This window comes from Bufo bufo, chromosome 4, assembly GCF_905171765.1.
Source record: "Bufo bufo chromosome 4, aBufBuf1.1, whole genome shotgun sequence".
NCBI lineage: Eukaryota > Metazoa > Chordata > Amphibia > Anura > Bufonidae > Bufo > Bufo bufo.
The window spans coordinates 73287022-73307010 of record NC_053392.1 but is presented as its reverse complement, the minus strand read 5'-3'; the positions used below and the strand labels follow the sequence as shown (position 1 = coordinate 73307010).

The window sequence follows — 19989 nt, the reverse complement described above, 5'->3', positions numbered from 1 at the left end:
CATAAGGTTTTACCATGAATTGCTGCAGTTTCCATATGCTGCTGGTACTGGTAAAGCACATGGGAAACTACCACAATGTAAATGCAGTAAACGAATCCCATCAAACCACCACATCTGAGGAGGAGTAGAGCCAACATTAGGTAGGTTAGTGCCCTGCGCAGTTCTGTCCGTGGATGCCCTCAGGGCAGTGCTGGCAGAGGCTCATTAGTTTTCACTTCAGTGCAGTGAATACTAATGGAGTTTCCTTCAATGTGGGTTGGGTGGAGAGGCCTTCTTCGAACACATAGACGTTTACTAAATAAATGACTGCACAGGTCTCTAGTAGAAACTGAACCCCAAACATTCTGAACAACAGGCAGCAAGTTTACCACTACTCTACAGACCTCCACTGTTGGAAGAAGTTCCTAAAAGGCATTACTATTTTCTTTGCAGAAATAATTTTAAATAAAGTTTAGTGGCTTCTTATGCACTTTTATTTTCCAGCTTTTCGTTTACGGTTAAAAAAAAGCTGGTGGGTTAATTTTTTCTGCTATAACCTTCACAAAAAAAATTACTAACAAAGCGGGCTTGGGCCTTGGTAGATACTTTGTGTCCCATTAGCATATAGGACAAAGTTCATTTTCTTACAATCAAAAATGCACATAAAGATACCAAAGGTATGTTTTAAACGGTGTTTGAGTGCACAACAGCACCTTAGGATTAGTCTTATAGGTGGTGACCGACTCCCTTATTATTATAATAATACTTATTATACTATTATTAATCTTTAGTGGGTTTTAGGCACAGAAAATTCCATCATTAAAGTAATGTGGATCTGTAGTGTAGTGGTAAGTGTGATGCCTACCATGCAAAAAAGTCTGGGTTCAGTTCGTAACAGAGACCTGTAGAAAAATTCTTTAGTAGAGGTTGTGGCAAGAAAAGAAAGTAAAAGTTATAGAATTGGAATGTTATACTTTATTAGTTAAAAAAAATAGTTGTGTAGAGCCAGGTGATGCCAACAAACCTCTATTTATCATGGGCCAATGGGTGTTATGAGAAAAAAGGATTGTTGTTTGATATTTAGCTATTTGCTAGCATTTTTGAGGCAGTTGCTGTGAAGCTTCTGCAGCAGGCCGGTCCCGCCCCGGGGTCTCTTCTACAGGTGTTATAATAGTTTTATCGTGATGCCAGTTGCATTTCAACAACGAGGGAATAAATGCCCCTATGTAAAAGGTTATGGTGGAACCCAGGTGTAGGAATGCCAGAGTGGTGTAAGGGTTGCCTATAGTGTCCCTTTAGGTGTGGCGTTTGCACTTGTCACGGTGCTCCTACCTGGATATCCGTAACCCCAAGCGTGTTCGTCCGAAGCAGTGATAAAAGGGTTAAAAATTTAGGGATTTGCAGAATAAATTGAGTCCAGACTGGTATTGAGTAAACTTGCATCAGGAACCTTTATCTTGGTTATCAGCAGATTTTGGCTTAACTTTTGGCTGGCAAACACAATCAGCTCTGCTACATCAGAACTCATTCAGCTCTGCTATACTGGCTGGATTAAATAGGAACTTTTGCTTTCTGCTGTAGGCTGCAACTTAGCTTTCTGTAGTCTGACTCTTTCTTTATCTTGATCTGTATCTTTGTCTTTATCTCTGTCTTTATTCAGGGAATCTTGCTTCCTGACTTAAGCTTAGGCCTCTGGGCTCAGCAGAACAGACATGCTCTGCTGGCTGGAACACACCCTTCCCCTTGAAGGGGGTACTCAGAACTCTCTCAGGCAGGGCTCGCCCAGCAGGAACGAGCTCCCCTGCTGCCACAACCTCCCTTGGACAGGGGGTAGGCCAGACTGACCTTCACCAACTAAACTAAAACTCCTCCCTCTCTAGAGAGGGCTGGAATGGCCAAAAATGGTCCATTCCAGGCAAACTAACTCTGCCAATATTGCCACCATCTGCTGGTGAACCAGGCACATTACATACAATACAACAGTTTCATAGGAAATAAATGTACACATTTTGCAGGATCTCGGTTAAATACATAAGATGACATTAGATCAACCATAAGAGATAGAGATGGGGCAAAAAGAGTGGTAATGTCCACTAGCGGAGCATTACACTTCCTTGAATCTAAATCTGGGTAGGTTATCATCTAGCTTGGCCTACTTGATTTAGGTGGAATTGTTGTTTGTTTAGCCTTTATATGTCCAGACCTTATAGTATTTTGGTTCCTGGGGATCGTGTATGCTATGTACATCTCTTTCCAGATTCTTTGTATCTAGTTCTAGTCTAGTGTGTAATCCCTGTATCCTGGGATCTGTATCCCTATTATTACCGCTGGGGGCCAATATGGGGGACATTATTACCGCTGGGGCCCACTATGGGGGACATTATTACCGCCGGGGGCCACTATGGGGGACATTATTACCGCCGGGGGCCACTATGGAGGACATTATTACTGCTGGGGGCCACTATGGGGGACATTATTACTGCTGGGGGCTAATATGGGGGACATTATTACTGCTGGGGACCACTATGGGGGACATTATTACTGCTGGGGGCCACTATGGGGGACATTATTACTGCTGGGGACCACTATGGGGGACATTATTGCTGCTGGGGGCCAATATGGGGGACATTATTACTGCTGGGGGCACTATGGGGGACATTATTACTGCTGGGGGCCACTATGGGGGACATTATTACTGCTGGGGCCCACTATGGGGGACATTATTACTGCTGGGGGCCAAAAAGAGGGACATTATTACCGCTGGGCGCCACTATGGAGGACATTATTACTGATGGGGGCCACTATGGGGGATATTACTACTGCTGGGGGCCACTATGGGAGATATTATTACTGCTGGGGGCCACTAGAGGAGACATTATGTGTACTGGTGTTGGGATTTTATTTGACGGCCAAAACGGATTTAAAACGGCCAGACGGACAGAAAATGGATGCAAAAACGCCCATGAAAAACTGACAGGATGTCTATTGTGAATGTAGCCTAAGACTGCCTTAGCTGCAGATAGTAACCAAACACAGCTCAGCTTTCATTTTTCCAGAACAGTTTGATAAATGAAAGCTTAATGCTGATTGGTTTGAGCACTAATATATATATATATAGAGCTTAATGTAGATGCAAAGTACGATGCTGATGTGCTGTTATATCTGAATGATTAGCAAGTCCAATTTACATAACTGCAATGAGTCGGAATTATTTCCAGAGGTTCCTCCTGGTAATTGCACAGTAAGCTAATGATTGCAGGGCTATAGAACGACGTACAGACGAGCCCTGTTCACATCTGCACTACCCATCGCAGGAGCGGGACCAAGACCCAGGACAGCAGTGTGCATTCCCTCACAGGGCAGACTCCATTGACTATAAAGGTGTTTCATTTACGTCATGGTGTCCACCATTGTACCGGAAGAAAGAGTGCAGATGTGAACAGAGCCCGACTTATACAGACATCAAAAACAATTGTATACGTCTGACGAATGCCATCCAGGGGTACACCTAGCCTTACTGCTGCCTGAGGCGAAAATTTAAATGCCCCCCCCCCCCCTCACCAGCCACTGATCCTTCCACGGGACCACTTCTTATTCTAACCTTTTTACTTAGCCCTACTGTTAAAGACATTTGATGGACATTACATAGAGCGCTACAAAACATACAAGATACAGCAGTGGCCGCCATCAGAGCAGTGCCTGTGTGCGTGGCACGTCCTGGTGGTAAGGCAAGTCTGTCACTAGTGCATTGAGTACTGCGCTGTCACTATACTTTTCCAGATCGATGCCCCCCCCCCCCCCCCCCGCTTTCCTCTAGATAGTGCCGCCCAAGGACGCCTCACCCTGCCTCATTAAAGGTGCAGCCCTGATGCCATCTTTTGCCAATAGACTTCCATGTTTAAAAAAATGTCATATTTCTTTTACTAGATGATGACAAATTTAGATTATTTTATTCAAGAAAGGTTAAAGGGAACCTGTCACCTGGATTTTGTGTATAGAGCTGAGGACACGGGTTGCTAGATGGCCGCTAGCACATCCGCAATACCCAGTCCCCATAGCTCTGTGTGCTTTTATTGTGTAAATAAAACGATTTGATACATATGCAAATTACCTGAGATGAGTCAGAGCTTGAAAATATGACACTTCTCTGGTCACACAAGTAAGATAGGACTCTTATGTTAATTTGCATATGTATCAAATCGTTTTTTTTTTTTTACAGAATAAAAGCACACAGAGCTATGGGGATTGGATATTGCGGATGTGCTAGTGGCCATCTAGCAACCCATGTCCTCAGCTCTATACACAAAATCCCGGTGACAGGTTCCCTTTAAGGGTGGACACATCTGTAGCTCTAGTTTGGATTATGTACTGGGGCCGAGGAACTGGAAGTTATGTCGATTGAGCACCACATTATTTTCATTGGGCCGAATGTCTTCCTGAAGTATTTCTATGTCGCCCTGATTAAACCACTGTCCACTGGCACCATGACAGATAGTACCAGAGATATACAGTATGTGGTGCCGGTGGAAATAGATAGGACAGGCAGTATTTTTTTTTTTCCGCGTCAGTGTAATAAGTTTGTTACTGTGACCTGCCGAGTCCCATAGCCAGAATGATATGCATTTAGTATGCGCTGAGTATGTAAAAATGCTGTTCCAGAGTGCATCTTATGTCTTATTGAAGTCATTGAGACTTATTGGGGCAGGCGTAGACCCCATTACTGTCCCAGGACCCGGACTATTAGGACAAACTATTGGGGAGATTTATGAAAACTGGTGCTAAGGAAAATTGACTTATTTTCCCCCTAGCAACCAATCAGATTTCACCTTTCATTTTTCACAGCTCCTTTAGAAAATGAAAGGATCAATCTGATTGGTTGCTATGGGCAACTAAGCCAGTTTTCCTTTCTACCAGTTTTAATAACTCTCCCCCTATATGTTTAATGTATATTCATTCTAATAATATTTTAATGTATCTGTAGACTATATTTATCATTTCATAAATTCTAAATCGTCTCATAGCTGTCATAGCCTTAAAGGGACACTGACAGGCCAAAACAGCATATATAGTTAGATATATCTCATTACAGGTCTTATACAGTCTTTTAAAAGCATATAACTATCCCCCCTGTCCACCTTATAAAGAGCGAAATATAAAGTTTTATAACCTGCTTCTCCTGTCAGCAATCTGCCCAAGGGGCGGCGTTTCATGTGAAAATGCGCCCAGCCAGCCTTCCCAACTGCCGTTCTTAAGCCCTGCCCAGCTCATCATTATTCACTTCGCTGGGCGGCGGCTAGAACTCTCCCCAGTCCCGATCCTGCGCCTGCGCAATTCAATCCTCCGGGCATTGTTCATGCCCAATCTTCTGCGCCTGCGTGTGTGTACGCAGGCGCGATCTAACGGCACGGCGGGGCGCAGGCGCAGAAGATTGGGCATGAACGATGCCCGGAGGATTGAATTGCGCAGGCGCAGGATCGGGACTGGGGAGAGTTCTAGCCGCCGCCCAGCGAAGTGAATAATGATGAGCTGGGCGGGGCTTAAGAACGGCAGTTGGGAAGGCTGGCTGGGCGCATTTTCACATGAAACGCCGCCCCTTGGGCAGATTGCTGACAGGAGAAGCAGGTTATAAAACTTTATATTTCGCTCTTTATAAGGTGGACAGGGGGGATACTTATATGCTTTTAAAAGACTGTATAAGACCTGTAATGTCATATATCTAACTATATATGCTGATTTGGCCTGTCAGTGTCCCTTTAAAGAAGTAAAATGGGGTAGACCTTTCCATTCTGGCTCACAGAGGATGGTTCTGAGCAGGAGACCCCTCTTCGGGTGCCCGCACACGGTGCAGATTTGTGTGCGAAATATCTGTAAGATATTTGCACTAAAACCACACAAAAAACACTAATAAATCCACAATAATTTTTGCATATTTTTGTGCAGTTTTTATGCGTTTGTTTGGTGCGGATTTGATGTGGTTTCGCCAGATCTCACCCTTCCATTGAGGGTGCCTGCACATGTTGCAGAATACGTGCATTTTTTTCTGCTCAGATTTTTGGGTGGAAAAAAAAACACAGCGTAATACAGCACCAGCAAAGTTAATGAGATTAGACAGGTCCCATGTACGCTTTTTTCTAAGCTGCGGAAATTTGACCTGCCGTCCGGATTTTTAAATCTGAAGTATGTCAACTGTGGCTGCGTCTTTCTTGTGTAGATTTCACCCTTTTCAATGGAAAGGGGAGATCTGTGGAAAATGTGCACCAAAAACCGCATAAAAATGCAAAAAAAAAGCACCAAGACCACAATAAATAATGCAGATTTATATGTGTTTTATTGTGTGGTTTTGGTACAGATCTTGTGCGGATTTGTGCAGAAAAGCACACTGCACAGTATATTCTCTGGGTGAAGCATGCTACCGTACAGCAAAAGGACAGGATAAGGGCTCATACATACAAATGTATTTTTTTTTTCCTTGTCCATTATGTTTTTTTGTTTTCTTTTGCACCCGTAAAAATTAACTGAAATGCATTCCATTTCCGTATGTCCGTGTGCCTTCAATACAGGTGTCACGCGGACGTCATCCGTATTTTTTTGAAAGTCCGTGTTTTGCGGACCGCAAAATACATACGGTCGTGTGCATGAGCCCTAAGTGTCTGGTCTGCCTTTTCAATTGGATGTCAGGTCAGAAGAGTACAGACCATCACAGCTGGTTAGGTTACAAGATGACAGTCATGGGACTATCAGGACTATCTTCAAACCATATTTTCTATGAATTCCATGAGTCATGAAAATTAGGGGAAAATCCTGTCTTTTCCTATGAAGGAGAGTTGTGTATTAATGCCCTGAACAGATTTGCTGAATTCTTCCATATTTGATGTTATCTAGGAGTCGATTTCTGTGCTCCGGGCCGACACGACTGTGAACACCTCTGTAAGGCCACCGCTACTTCCTATCACTGCAAGTGTCATGAGGGCTACATCCTGAACCTGGACAAGAAGACCTGCTCACGTAAGGAGACGGCGTGACTCATATAAAGCTGCATTATCCAAAACTGGCTCAGTTGCCCATAGCAACCAATCAGATTCCACCTTTCATTTTTCAGAGCTCCTTTGGAAAATGAAAGGTGGAATCTGATTGGTTGCTATGGGCAACTACACCAGTTCTACTTTACACCATTTTTGATAAATCTCCCCCTTAGATTTCATTGGCACAAATGTCCTCCTGTCACATTTCAAGCAGGTGGGTGTCACTCACCGCATACTTACCAAAATTGTAGTTGGTAAATTCAGGGCCCTGCCTTTGGAATACCTAAATCCAAACAGGGCCACCCACTTATAGGTGTGGCTTGCATAAACCCCCCGGTATAGCCCAAATTTGCCAGGATTGTAACTAGGCCACCATGTACGGAGCAGGCTCCGCCCTGGGGACTATTCCATACTATTCTCATATACATGTGCATCATGGTGTGCAAAGGGTTTAGTACCATTTGTGCTGCTGCTCCATTCTCTATGGGACTGACAGTCAAATACAGCTCTCAATTATCTCCACCGCTCCCAGAGAGAGGAATGGATCCGCAGTGCACATGCTCGACGACTGTTCCCTTTATGTGAGAGGACACAGGACGGTCAGGACCTCCATTTCCCAGCTGTCACAACCTCACAGATTTTTCCTGGGCTGCCGCCTGCAGCAACCACTAGAGGGAGCATCATACTGTTTACACTCTGAACCGAGTAATAAAAATGATGTAGTAAAAAAGCTCCCTCCAGTGGCCGTAGTCAGACAGAATTTTATCATCTAACCCTATGGGGTTAAAAACTGGAGTTTTACGCGCCCAAAATCTGTTGGAGTAAGATGCACTAAATTTATTAACCCCCTTCGTGATGCAACAATTTTAGTTTTTTCCATTTTCGTTTTTTACTCCCTCCATTCCTGGAGCCATAACTTTTTTATTTTTCTGTTTACATAGATGTATGAGGGCTTGTTTTTGCAGGACAAGTTGTACTTTCTAATTTAATATTGCATACAATGTAGTGGGAATATGGTAAAAATTTTAAATGAGGTGGAATTGGAAACAAAAATCCACCTGTCACAAGTTGGAGGTCCCAGGAGAGACCACCGCGTCGTCAAGCAATAAACGGAAATCAGGTACAGACACAAGAGTTTATTGCACAAACAGAAACATGGAAAGCAGCACAGATAAAACATGAGCTCTATGTACCGTCAGCACAGTGGGAGAAAACCCCCACTGCGCCACTGTCTAGTAATACTCCAGAGGGGCGTAACTAAGCAACTCCTGGTTTTCACTAGAGGCCTAGATGGTAGGGTTAGACTTAGCCGCAGAAAGTTGCCAGGGTCCACTCTGGAGCGTGACCTAGACAGTGATAGCAGGAGCGAATGGACAACAGGTACCAGAAGGTACCGACGGCACATAGGCAAACATAACAGACAGGTAAATAAAAAACAGGGCAAATAATAACACAAGCAGGAGTTCATGCAAGGGAGCAGGAGTGGCAATGAGCAGAGAAGGACTTGCTCCACCAGTAGTAAACTGCATGGCCTTGTCATGCCACTCTGCTGCAAAGGCTTGCTGAACACAGACATCAGAATAAACACAAAGTAACTAAAACATAACTGGCAGAACAGAAAGACAGAAAAGAGGACGCAAATGAACAAGTAGGGAAACCCACAGAGCACAGACAGACAGACACGGATCCCATGGGTCAGCAGCATGGGAGAAAGAGTACAAACCAGGAGCAGAGCAGGACAAGACAACACACACCAGGAGAGCTGACACAGAACTGAGGAAACCTCAGCCTTATATACAGGTTCCATGGGTGCAGCAGAGAGACCACACCAATGGAGCAGACAGAGGATTAACTCCTAATAGGAATACAGGGGAGTTAACCCATACAGAACCACAAATACAGAGGAACGGAGCTGCAGCGAGAGCATAGACAGAAGGTCACAGCCAGCGGTAATGACTGACACTCCCACCCCTCAAAGCCCCCCCCCCTCTCCCCCCCAAACAGAAAACGGGAGGAAGTGGGGCAACAAACCAAACAGAACCAGGCAAGGGGACAGAAATCAAAGGGGTGACGAGGTACAAGGGCAGGAACACATACGACGACCGCAACCAGCCCAACCCCTGAAAACCAGCCTACACGGAGGGTCCGCAGCCAGTACACCAGGGGAAGATAGCCAGCCAACACGGCATACACGTCAAGTGAACTGCACCAAGAAGTTACCTCCCCCTCCACTCTCCCTCCGGAGAATGACATGTCTGCCAAGAACTGATTGGCCAGACATCCAGACACCCCCTTCCGGAGGATTGGGACCAGGAACAGGAACCAGACAGGAAATGAAAATCAGAATCAAAGGGGTACAGAGGTACACAAGCAGAACACATAAGACGACCGCAGCCAGCACGCAGCCCCTAGCAACCAGCCTACACGGTAAACGCAGCCAGTACGCCAAGAGGAATGCATCCAGCCTACACGGCCACAAAAGTCATGGTGAACTGCAGTGTGCTAACACCTCCCCCTCCACTCTCCCTCCGGAGAATGGCATGTCTGCCAAGAACTGATTGGTCAGACATGCTGACACCCCCTCCCGGAGGCCCAGGAGCAGATACCTGCGCCGATAAAGTAAAACACGGCCGTAGGCAGAACTGCAAGCTCAAAAGGTTAACCCGGACGTCACCCCTGGCAACCAGCATACACGGAGAACACCGCAGCCAGTACACCAAGGCAACCAAATCCGATACCTACAGGTAGCATAAAGAGAGAAATACAGAATGCACACACCACAGATAAGCAGAAAACAGAACAAAAAAAACTCTGTGAAAGTTCACTTGTTCATACTGTCACGAGTTGGAGGTCCCAGGAGAGACCACCGCGTCGTCAAGCAATAAACCGAAATCAGGTACAGACACATAAGAGTTTATTGCACAAACAGAAACATGGAAAGCAGCACAGATAAAACATGAGCTCTATGTACCATCAGCACAGTGGGAGAAAACCCCCACTGCGCCACTGTCTAGTAATACTCCAGAGGGGCGTAACTAAGCAACTCCTGGTTTTCACTAGAGGCCTAGATGGTAGGGTTAGACTTAGCCACAGGAAGTTGCCAGGGTCCACTCTGGAGCGTGACCTAGACAGTGACAGCAGGAGCGAATGGACAACAGGTACCAGAAGGTACCGACGGCACATAGGCAAACATAACAGACAGGTAAATAAAAAACAGGGCAAATAATAACACAAGCAGGAGTTCATGCAAGGGAGCAGGAGTGGCAATGAGCAGAGAAGGACTTGCTCCACCAGTAGTAATCTGCATGGCCTTGTCATGCCACTCTGCTGCAAAGGCTTGCTGAACACAGACATCAGAATAAACACAAAGTAACTAAAACATAACAGGCAGAACAGATAACAGACAGACGACGTTAATGAACAAGTAGGGAAACCCACAGAGCACAGACAGACAGACAGACAGACACGGATCCCATGGGTCAGCAGCATGGGAGAAAGAGTACAAACCAGGAGCAGAGCAGGACAAGACAACACACACCAGGAGAGCTGACACAGAACTGAGGAAACCTCAGCCTTATATACAGGTTCCATGGGTGCAGCAGAGAGACCACACCCATGGAGCAGACAGATGATTAACTCCTAATAGGAATACAGGGGAGTTAACCCATACAGAACCACAAATACAGAGGAACGGAGCTGCAGCGAGAGCATAGACAGAAGGTCACAGCCAGCGGTAATGACTGTGACAGCACCATTGTTTTATGGGTAGTAGTTTGATCCCTTTTTTTAAATCCCTTTTTATTAAATTTTTTTGGGAGGTGAGACTACCATAAAACGGCCAATTGGCTATTTTTTATTTTTCTTATTATGCCAGTCACCATACAGGGTAAATACTTTTACATTTTAATAGTTTGGGCACTTTCAGATGTGGCTATACCAATCCTGTTTATGAGTTTTATTGTTTATTTGATTTTAATTTCTATATATTATTATGGGGGTTTGTCTACATTTTTTAAAAACTTTATCTTTTATTTTCTTTACACCTATTTTCTCCCCCTAGGGGACTTTAACATGCGGTTGTCTGATCGCTTCTCCCATAGACTGCATTGGTAAATCATTGCAGTCTATGGGACAATCACCCGCTCCTATCAAGCATAGGAACTTGACTATGGCAGGCAGGCTTGGACTGACCCACAGTGGTACAGGTGAATCCCCCGGTGGACCCCTGAGCAAGCTGGGCCCCTAGTCTACTACCCCCTGCACAAGTGGCACATAACACAGTAGAGTGATTGCATTACATATAGATAGGTAGTGTACAGCACCTCAACCAATCTATGTTCATATAAAAAAATGAGTCGATTATTTAAGAAACTACCCAGTTTATCATAGATGCATCAGGTGGCTGACATGGCTCCTAGGTACAGAGGCAGACCAACCAGTATCCTCTTTTTTGGGGGACCTACTTTCTCAAAGTCGCTGCAGGGACCCTTGTCTGCTGCTGTATGAGCAGGTAATATTTGAATGTATCCGTACGGTGGGCCCTCAAAAGATTTTTTACTGGTGGGCCCTCGGCACCCCAGTCCGACACTGATGGCAGGCTTCGAGCCTTAAGAAGGCCTGAGGCTGCCATAGGAACTGAACGTCTCCCGGGGCATTCCCGGTATTTGCTCAGATGCCGGGTTCACATTTGGGCTAAAAATCCATTATCGGCGAGTGTAAAACAGGAGATGAGCTGACTTCCACCGCCATGTACATGTACAGTGGATGTCGGGAAGGGGTTAAAGATATGCACACCTCTTAATAAACCTGTTGCATCTTATGCTATCTGGCATAGATTTCAGTGATAGTTTACACAGTCTTATGGTGTAAATTATGTGAAATGTGATGAGCCAAGGAGGTCCCGTTCTTTCTGCTAAGCATTGCCCACTTTTTTTTTCTATTTAAAGTGCTGTGATAGAAAATCTCAAAAAGTAGCACATGTTTGTGCAAAAACTTGCCTGAAAACTGGCCTACAGCTTTAGTAGCATTAGATCTGGAGCTCTGTATCAGAAACATGGAGCTCCAGTCGCTATAAGGATGTATTGGTAAATTATTTAGCACAGAAGTTGCTATGAAGCTAAAGGGTGGGCGTTCATATCGGATGCGCCATGTTTGCTTGCACATGTATGTCCCTCCAGCATTCTCTGTGAAAGGTGTTGTGATTTATTTAGGAATATACATCTAAAAAAATACCGTATGACTTTGTGTCACCGTGACAGGTGTAGATGTATGTGCACTGGGGAGACACGACTGTGAACAGATCTGCGTGGCATCCACTACGTCTTATCAATGCAAGTGTCGCGATGGCTATTCTCTCAACCCCGACAAGAAGACCTGTTCACGTAATATTTCAGCTCTTCAGCGAATTTGTCTTTTTTTTTTTTTTTTGGGGGGGTGTGGGGGTGGTGGGGGTGGGAGCCTCAGTCAGGGTGAAACAGTCATTTTTTATTCCCTCTACCATGGAATGTGTTTTTTTTTTTTCTTTATTGATATGATCACTGTCGCCCCATTGAGTAATGCAACATTTTATTCAAAGGGTTGTCCAACCGCATGAATTTTTTTCTCCTGCCACTCCCGTTCTGATGCTTACCCATTTCTCTGCTGTCTCTGTTCTTCCTGCTCCAGCAATGACACATTGATACTCCATAACTGCTGCAGCCAATCCTTGTCTGCAGCAGTCATGTGTTTACTAATATTAGTGCTGCGGCCAGTGACTGGATGCAGTGGTCACTTGTCGTCACTGGAGCAGAAAGAGCAGAGGCCAGCAGACCACACCAGAGGGGCACTCGTTTTGTTGTTTTACACCATTGCAAGCAGTACATTCATGGAGTTGGACAACCCCATTAAGTGAGGGAATGAAAGTGACAACTTCTTGGAACACATTCTGGCTCATCAATCGGTTGTCACTTTTTAAGCTGTGGAATAGTTAAGAAAAAAAGGTGTTGGAATCAAATGAAGCTTTCTATGTGTGACTGTAATGATGATAAATGTAAGTGATTACAAATTAGAGCGAGAGGAGAAGTTTATTATAGGAAAATTGTACAATTGGAAGGAGGATCTAGGACCCTGTTGGGGGCGCCTCTAGCCGGATACAGGATGAGATACGGCCTCTAGCCTGTATACAGGATGAGATACAGCCTCTAGCCTGGATACAGGATGAGATACGGCCTCTAGCCTGTATACAGGATGAGAAACGGCTTCTAGCCTGGATACAGGATTAGATACGGCCTCTAGCCTATATACAGGATGAGATACGGCCTCTAGCCTGGATACAGGATGAGATACGGCCTCTAGCCTGTATACAGGATGAGATATGGCCTCTAGCCTGGATACAGGATTAGATACGGCCTCTAGCCTATATACAGGATGAGATACGGCCTCTAGCCTGGATACAGGATTAGATACGGCCTCTAGCCTATATACAGGATGAGATACGGCCTCTAGCCTGGATACAGGATGAGATACGGCCTCTAGCCTGTATACAGGATGAGATACGGCCTCTAGCCTGGATACAGGATTAGATACGGCCTCTAGCCTATATACAGGATGAGATACAGCCTCTAGCCTGGATACAGGATGAGATACGGCCTCTGGCCTATATACAGGATGAGATACGGCCTCTAGCCTGGATACAGGATGAGATACGGCCTCTAGCCTGTATACAGGATGAGATACGACCTCCAGCCTGTATACAGGATGAGATACGGCCTCTAGCCTGTATACAGGATGAGATACGGCCTCTAGCCTGTATACAGGATGAGATACAGCCTCTAGCCTGGATACAGGATAAGATACGGCCTCTAGCCTGGATACAGGATGTGATACGGCCTCTAGCCTGTATACAGGATGAGATACGGCCTCTAGCCTGTATACAGGATGAGATACAGCCTCTAGCCTGGATACAGGATAAGATACGGCCTCTAGCCTGGATACAGGATGTGATACGGCCTCTAGCCTGGATACAGGATAAGATACGGCCTCTAGCCTGGATACAGGATGTGATACGGCCTCTAGCCTGGATACAGGATGAGATACGGCCTCTAGCCTGTATACAGGATGAGATATGGCCTCTAGCCTGGATACAGGATAAGAAACGGCCTCTAGCCTGTATACAGGATGAGATACGGCCTCTAGCCTGGATACAGGATGAGATATGGCCACAGATGTGGCAGCTGGGCCGGTGGAGCCTTCAAACTCATAGGTTACTGAAGCTGGTGTCCCAGCTGGTCCCATAAATGCTCGATTGGTGATAAATCTGGTGACCAGGCAGTGAAGAAAGTCTTGTAATCTGGTGGAGACATTCCTGGGAAACCCTTGCTGTGTGTGGTGAGCATTATCCTGCTGAAAGGCGCCAGCTGGAAGTCCTGCCAGGAGAGGAACACATGTGGCCGCAGGATGTCCTGCACACATCACTGAGCTGTTAGTGTCCCTCGTATCACTACTACCGTAGAGGTGACCGACTGTCGCATACGATGGCTCCCAGATCATCACACCAGCTGGAGGGGCAGTGTGTCGCTCCACAGCAAAGGCAGGTCTGAAGGGCTTACCATCGGGCCGTACTCACCATACTTGAACCCAGATCCCTAACAGAACCTGGATTTTCCACTAAAGATGATACAGTTTTAGTCTATAACTGTACAGACTTCTTGTTCACAAAGCCATTGCAAACGACAGCAACGGTGGCTGGCTGTCCATTGTAAGACACATAATGGGCACTGTGGAACGCCTCTTTGTGTTCCTATTACTGTCAGCTCAGCACATGAAGAGTTAGGGGTCTACAACAAATTGAAATTTTGCACCCCTGAAATCACAACTAATGATACTGAATGTGGCCCTGCTGAAATCCCGCAGGTTTGGATTTCTGATGGCTGCCATGTGACTACCACGTTCCTTGAAGGTCCCAACACAACCACATTCACTGTTATTAGTTACGATTTGTGCCACGAGTAAGGAGCGCATAGCCCTGGAATAAAAGAAGAATGACAAAATCTACATTACAGTACATGAGCGAAAAACACTGTCTACTATGCTCTGTATATGGAGGGTTACGTTCAGAAGACATGGTGGCTTCAGAAGTACGGTATGTAATACACCTCATTGCTGCAGACGTAGAGCCTCCCTTTCCACTCTTCTATATGTCGTCCTATAATATTATATCGAATGTACGCTGCTAGTTATACCTTCTTTTTATTGCTTACAACATCTTCTCTTTGTAAGGACACACCTTGGCACATACCGACCTCTTTTCTTGCATTGGTGGATAAGGCTGTTGGCCTTTGGCCATAATAACTGCTCTTGGCTCGGCGAACCGCTCGCTTTGAGAGTTATTATAAGGACATAGACTGGCGTATGTTTATTGCCTGCATTAACATTCTTCTGTTGTTACAGAGGAGGCGCGAAGTGTTGTTCAGATAGAAGATCCCTGCAAATGTGAAAATCTGGTCGCCTTTCAAGGCCAAGTCAACACTTATATTGAGTCTCTGACTACAAAACATATCCTTTGTATGGCACGTGAGAGCTATAATTACAGATGATAAAAAAAAAGCCAAGGTATACAGCCCGTCGCTGCCAAATGCAGAGGTGAATGGAGCTGACTCGCAGTACCAGAACTACACCAGGTGTGGTGCTGTGCAGAGGAAAACATCTGGAGAGGCTTTTGCAATCAGCTAGGGGTTCCAGGTCTTCACATAGGCGTAGCTATAAGCTCCTAGGCTATAATTCAAAATACGGTGCGCATCGGAGTCCTCCATCTACAATGTGCCATTTATATTACCGGTGGACTAGTATGACTTTAATTTCTGTACCCTCTACAGCTATTCTCTTGGTTATGACTTATCAAAGAGATCTGCCATGCCTTATGTCGGTAAGACCACATGGACAACCCATTTGCAAGTACCTTATTAGGTATTATGGACAGGGGTGGGTCATTATAAACAGCGCCAGATCACTAAACCGGGGAGAATCGGAATCCGAAGTCCCTGGTGGTGTTCATTCTTGCCATAGGCTGGGTTTATAAGTGGTGTATGTAAGCAAATGCTCCAAAAAAGAGGGGGAATATTAGATTCTCCTCTCATCCCGCTCCAGGTTGGTGCACAGATCATGGTGCACTGTACTGTGGCCTTCATCTTCACATGTGAATAGGCATTTGATGGGAATCCTGCTGGCGTTGACCCTTCCCTACGAAATCTGGACATGCGGCTGTAGGAACGAGCACCAACAGGACAGACCAGGGAATCCATGTCATTCACTCCACTGCGCCTCAGCCCAACACCTCACTCAGTATCTCGGTGACTTACATCCCCAGTGAGGGACACCATGATTTTTATGGTCCACAGTGTTGGATATCATTATTTTGCACAGTCTGGGACAGTACTCTATTTAGAGGGTATATTATGTTGCATCATGGGTGGCATTATTATTGAAAGGAGAACAGTTTATAGGGAGTCTGTCAGTAGTTTTGACTATGATAAACTGCTGACAGGACTTGATAGGGGGCTGGGGAGAATAGGATAAACATGACATTTGTGGAGCTTTTGTCATTAGGAGTAGTGTTGAATATAAAGTTTTATCCTGCCAGGTTCTACTCCTGCAACTGCCCAGGAGGCAGAGCTGCTATTATCAAGAGTGGTGTGAAAATTAAGTTTTATTCTGCCAGGATTTTCTCCTGCAAGCGCCCAGGAGGTGGGGCTTCACAGTGATGTGCTCTCTGCATTGATTTGCTCTGAGTGACAGCTGTAGTGGTCTCCTGGTTGGATGCTACAGTGGTCACTCAGAGCAGAGGGTGCTGTGAAGCAGATCAATACAGAGAGCACTTCACAGTGATGCTCTGCCTTCTGGGCAATTGCAGAAGAATCTGGCAAAATGAAACTTCATTTTCACACTACTCCTGATAATAACAGCTCTGCAGGTATGTTTACCCTTCTCTACCCAACCCCTACCTAGTGCTGACAGCCGGTTTGTAAAACTGCTGACAGATACCTCTGAAGATGGCACTGTCTGGGATATTATATACATAGTGTTACATTCTATTCCATTTAGAGCAAGCTATTCCCTATCCAGTGGGTACAGGATATCTCTTAGATCCATTAGGGTCTAACCACTGGGACCTCCACCGATCCCATGAACAGGGGTCCCATTGCCACATCTGAATGGAGGGGTAGGACGATCATACTCACTATCACTTGTTTATTCTCTATGGGACTGCTGGTGGTAGGCGACTATAGCACTCATATAGTTATATTTCACATCAGTGTATCCTTCATTTGGACTATTATAATTGTGTTATTTGATTATTATACTAGGCACCACTTGTATACTCAACTTGCACACATATTGAGATCAGGGTCGTAGCTGCTTGGGCCCCTCTTCCCTCTTTGCAGACTTTGTGGCCAGGGGCAGTATTCTGACTCTGATTGTTGTAATAGCGAGCTATCCCTTGTAAGATCTCTATGCCTGGCCTGTATAAGCAGATATAATCACTGCGGACAATCCTCATCAGCTGAACTCACCAATACCGTGTTCATCCACAAGTTGCTTTATTCTGTACATCAAACAACAGGATACAGCAGAATGAATGGATCTCAGTATTATGCGGTCAGAAGATGATACTTTCATTAGCGTACCATGAAGGATACATGTGTCCCTGTTACATGTGGCCTGTTAGCTGCATCCATGACACAGGAAGTGCTGTACTCCAGAAGAAGGGTGGAGCATTGCAAAAAAGGAAATGAGTCATAGATCTCAGGGAAGGGAACATGAAAAACAAGTGAATTACCAAAAGAGGCCACTAGATAACTAACCATAGAAATATCCATAGGAAATGGTACAAAATAATAAACTATATAAATTCCCATATACATTAATGTAAATATTAACTGTGTAACAGCATAGGCAGGGTAGCAAGTAGCTTTCATGCTGCCTTAGGCAAACATTGAAATGACCCCCCCCATGCCAAATTCTTGACCTAACCCCCTTCTCTCCAGCCAGAGGTGTATTTTGACCTGCATGCACTTTCTATAATGCGGGTGTCTTCTTATGTTGCACAAGGGTCTTTGGACCCCCTTAGGCTCCTGGACCCAGTAGTGACTGCTACCTCTGCACCCCCTATAGCTACGCCCCTGATTGAGTTCCTGTTGTTAACATTTGAATCCACCCGCGATTATGGATATACTAGAAGATGGTGGGTTACGCTGCTTAGTCCCCTCTACGAGCCAGGGCCAACAAAGTGTGGCCCCTAGTTTTGTGTACTCTGCGGGACCATAAATTACATGACTGTTCGTCATTGAAGAAATGTGCCAGGCTGTATATACCATGTAGGCAGTGTTAGTGGCTATTACATGGGGGCAGATCAGTTTGGAACCAACCCCCAGACCTTGAATTGTGTAAGCATATGCAGAGGTTGCCCTCTCATCATTTACTACAACCTCCGCAACGTTACAGGTCCTATGTCATGCTGCCTTAATCCCTGCAAGGGATGGAAAGGGAGCTGAAGACATCATGGAGATGAATGTGCAGCAGTGCAGGAGTCAAGCTGCTCCAATAGTGGGCTTATTTCAATTGCTCCAATAGGGGCCCCCTTCTTCTATGTATACAACCGTGTGCATGGGTATGGACTATGGATCTGTGTATATCGTCCCTTAACCTCAACGCACTAGATGAGCTTACAAAAAAATTACAAGTCTATGAAGGAAGAAGAAACTGAAGGAGAAAAGTCAACAGACTGTTTTGTGCAATAATCTAAGCTTTTGTGCTGTTTGTACTTTATGCTGATGAATTACTATGCTTTGTGTATTTGCTAGTACAATTAATAGAAGAGAAATGAACAGAAGACACTTATTCTGTACAGCAGTAAGCCGAGAGTTTATTTACAGGCCATAGAGTTGCTTGGAAATCAGAAAATACAGGGTGGGCCATTTATATGGATACACCTTAATAAAATGGGAATGGTTGGTGATATTAACTTCCTGTTTGTGGCACGTTAGTATATGTGAGGGGGGAAACTTTTCAAGATGGGTGGTGACCATGGCGGCCATTTTGAAGTCGGACATTTTGAATCCAACTTTTGTTTTTTCAATAGGAAGAGGGTCATGTGACACATCAAACTTATTGAGAATTTCACAAGAAAAACAATGGTGTGCTTGGTTTTAACATAACTTTATTCTTTCATGAGTTATTTACACGTTTTCTGACCACTTATAAAATGTGTTCAATGTGCTGCCCATTGTGTTGGATTGTCAATGCAACCCTCTTCTCCCACTCTTCACACACTGATAGCAACACCGCAGGAGAAATGCTAGCACAGGCTTCCAGTATCCGTAGTTTCAGGTGCTGCACATCTCGTATCTTCACAGCATAGACAACTGCCTTCAGATGACCCCAAAGATAAAATTCTAAGGGGGTCAGATCGGGAGACCTTGGGGGCCATTCAACTGGCCCACGACGACTAATCCACTTTCCAGGAAACTGTTCATCTAGGAATGCTCGGACCTGACACCCATAATGTGGTGGGGCACCATCTTGCTGGAAAAACTCAGGGAACGTGCCAGCATCAGTGCATAAAGAGGGAAACACATCATCATGTAGCAATTTCGCATATCCAGTGGCCTTGAGGTTTCCATTGATGAAGAATGGCCCCACTATCTTTGTACCCCATATACCACACCATACCATAAATTTTTTTTGTTCCAACAGTCTTGGAGGGATCTATCCAATGTGGGTTAGTGTCAGACCAATAGCGGTGGTTTTGTTTGTTAACTTCACCATTCACATAAAAGTTTGCCTCATCATTGAACAAAATCTTCTGCGTAAACTGAGGGTCCTGTTCCAATTTTTGTTTTGCCCATTCTGCAAATTCAGTGCGCTGATCTGGGTCATCCTCGTTGAGATGCTGCAGTAGCTGGAGTTTGTAAGGGTGCCATTTGTGAGTAGCTAATATCCGCCGAAGGGATGT

The 19989-nt window shown here is 45.1% G+C and overlaps 1 protein-coding gene across 1 annotated transcript in view; it reads left to right on the top strand.

Moving 5' to 3' along the window:
- MATN3 (matrilin 3) overlaps positions 1 to 18741 on the top strand; it is a 31102-nt gene extending 12361 nt beyond the window's left edge. Inside the window, exons 3-6 of the mRNA XM_040429867.1 lie at positions 6862 to 6984; positions 12260 to 12382; positions 15429 to 15533; positions 18692 to 18741. Coding sequence (XP_040285801.1) covers positions 6862 to 6984; positions 12260 to 12382; positions 15429 to 15533; positions 18692 to 18741 — 401 coding nt within the window. The remainder of the gene's footprint in view (positions 1 to 6861; positions 6985 to 12259; positions 12383 to 15428; positions 15534 to 18691) is intronic.
- The last annotated feature ends 1248 nt before the right edge of the window (positions 18742 to 19989 follow it).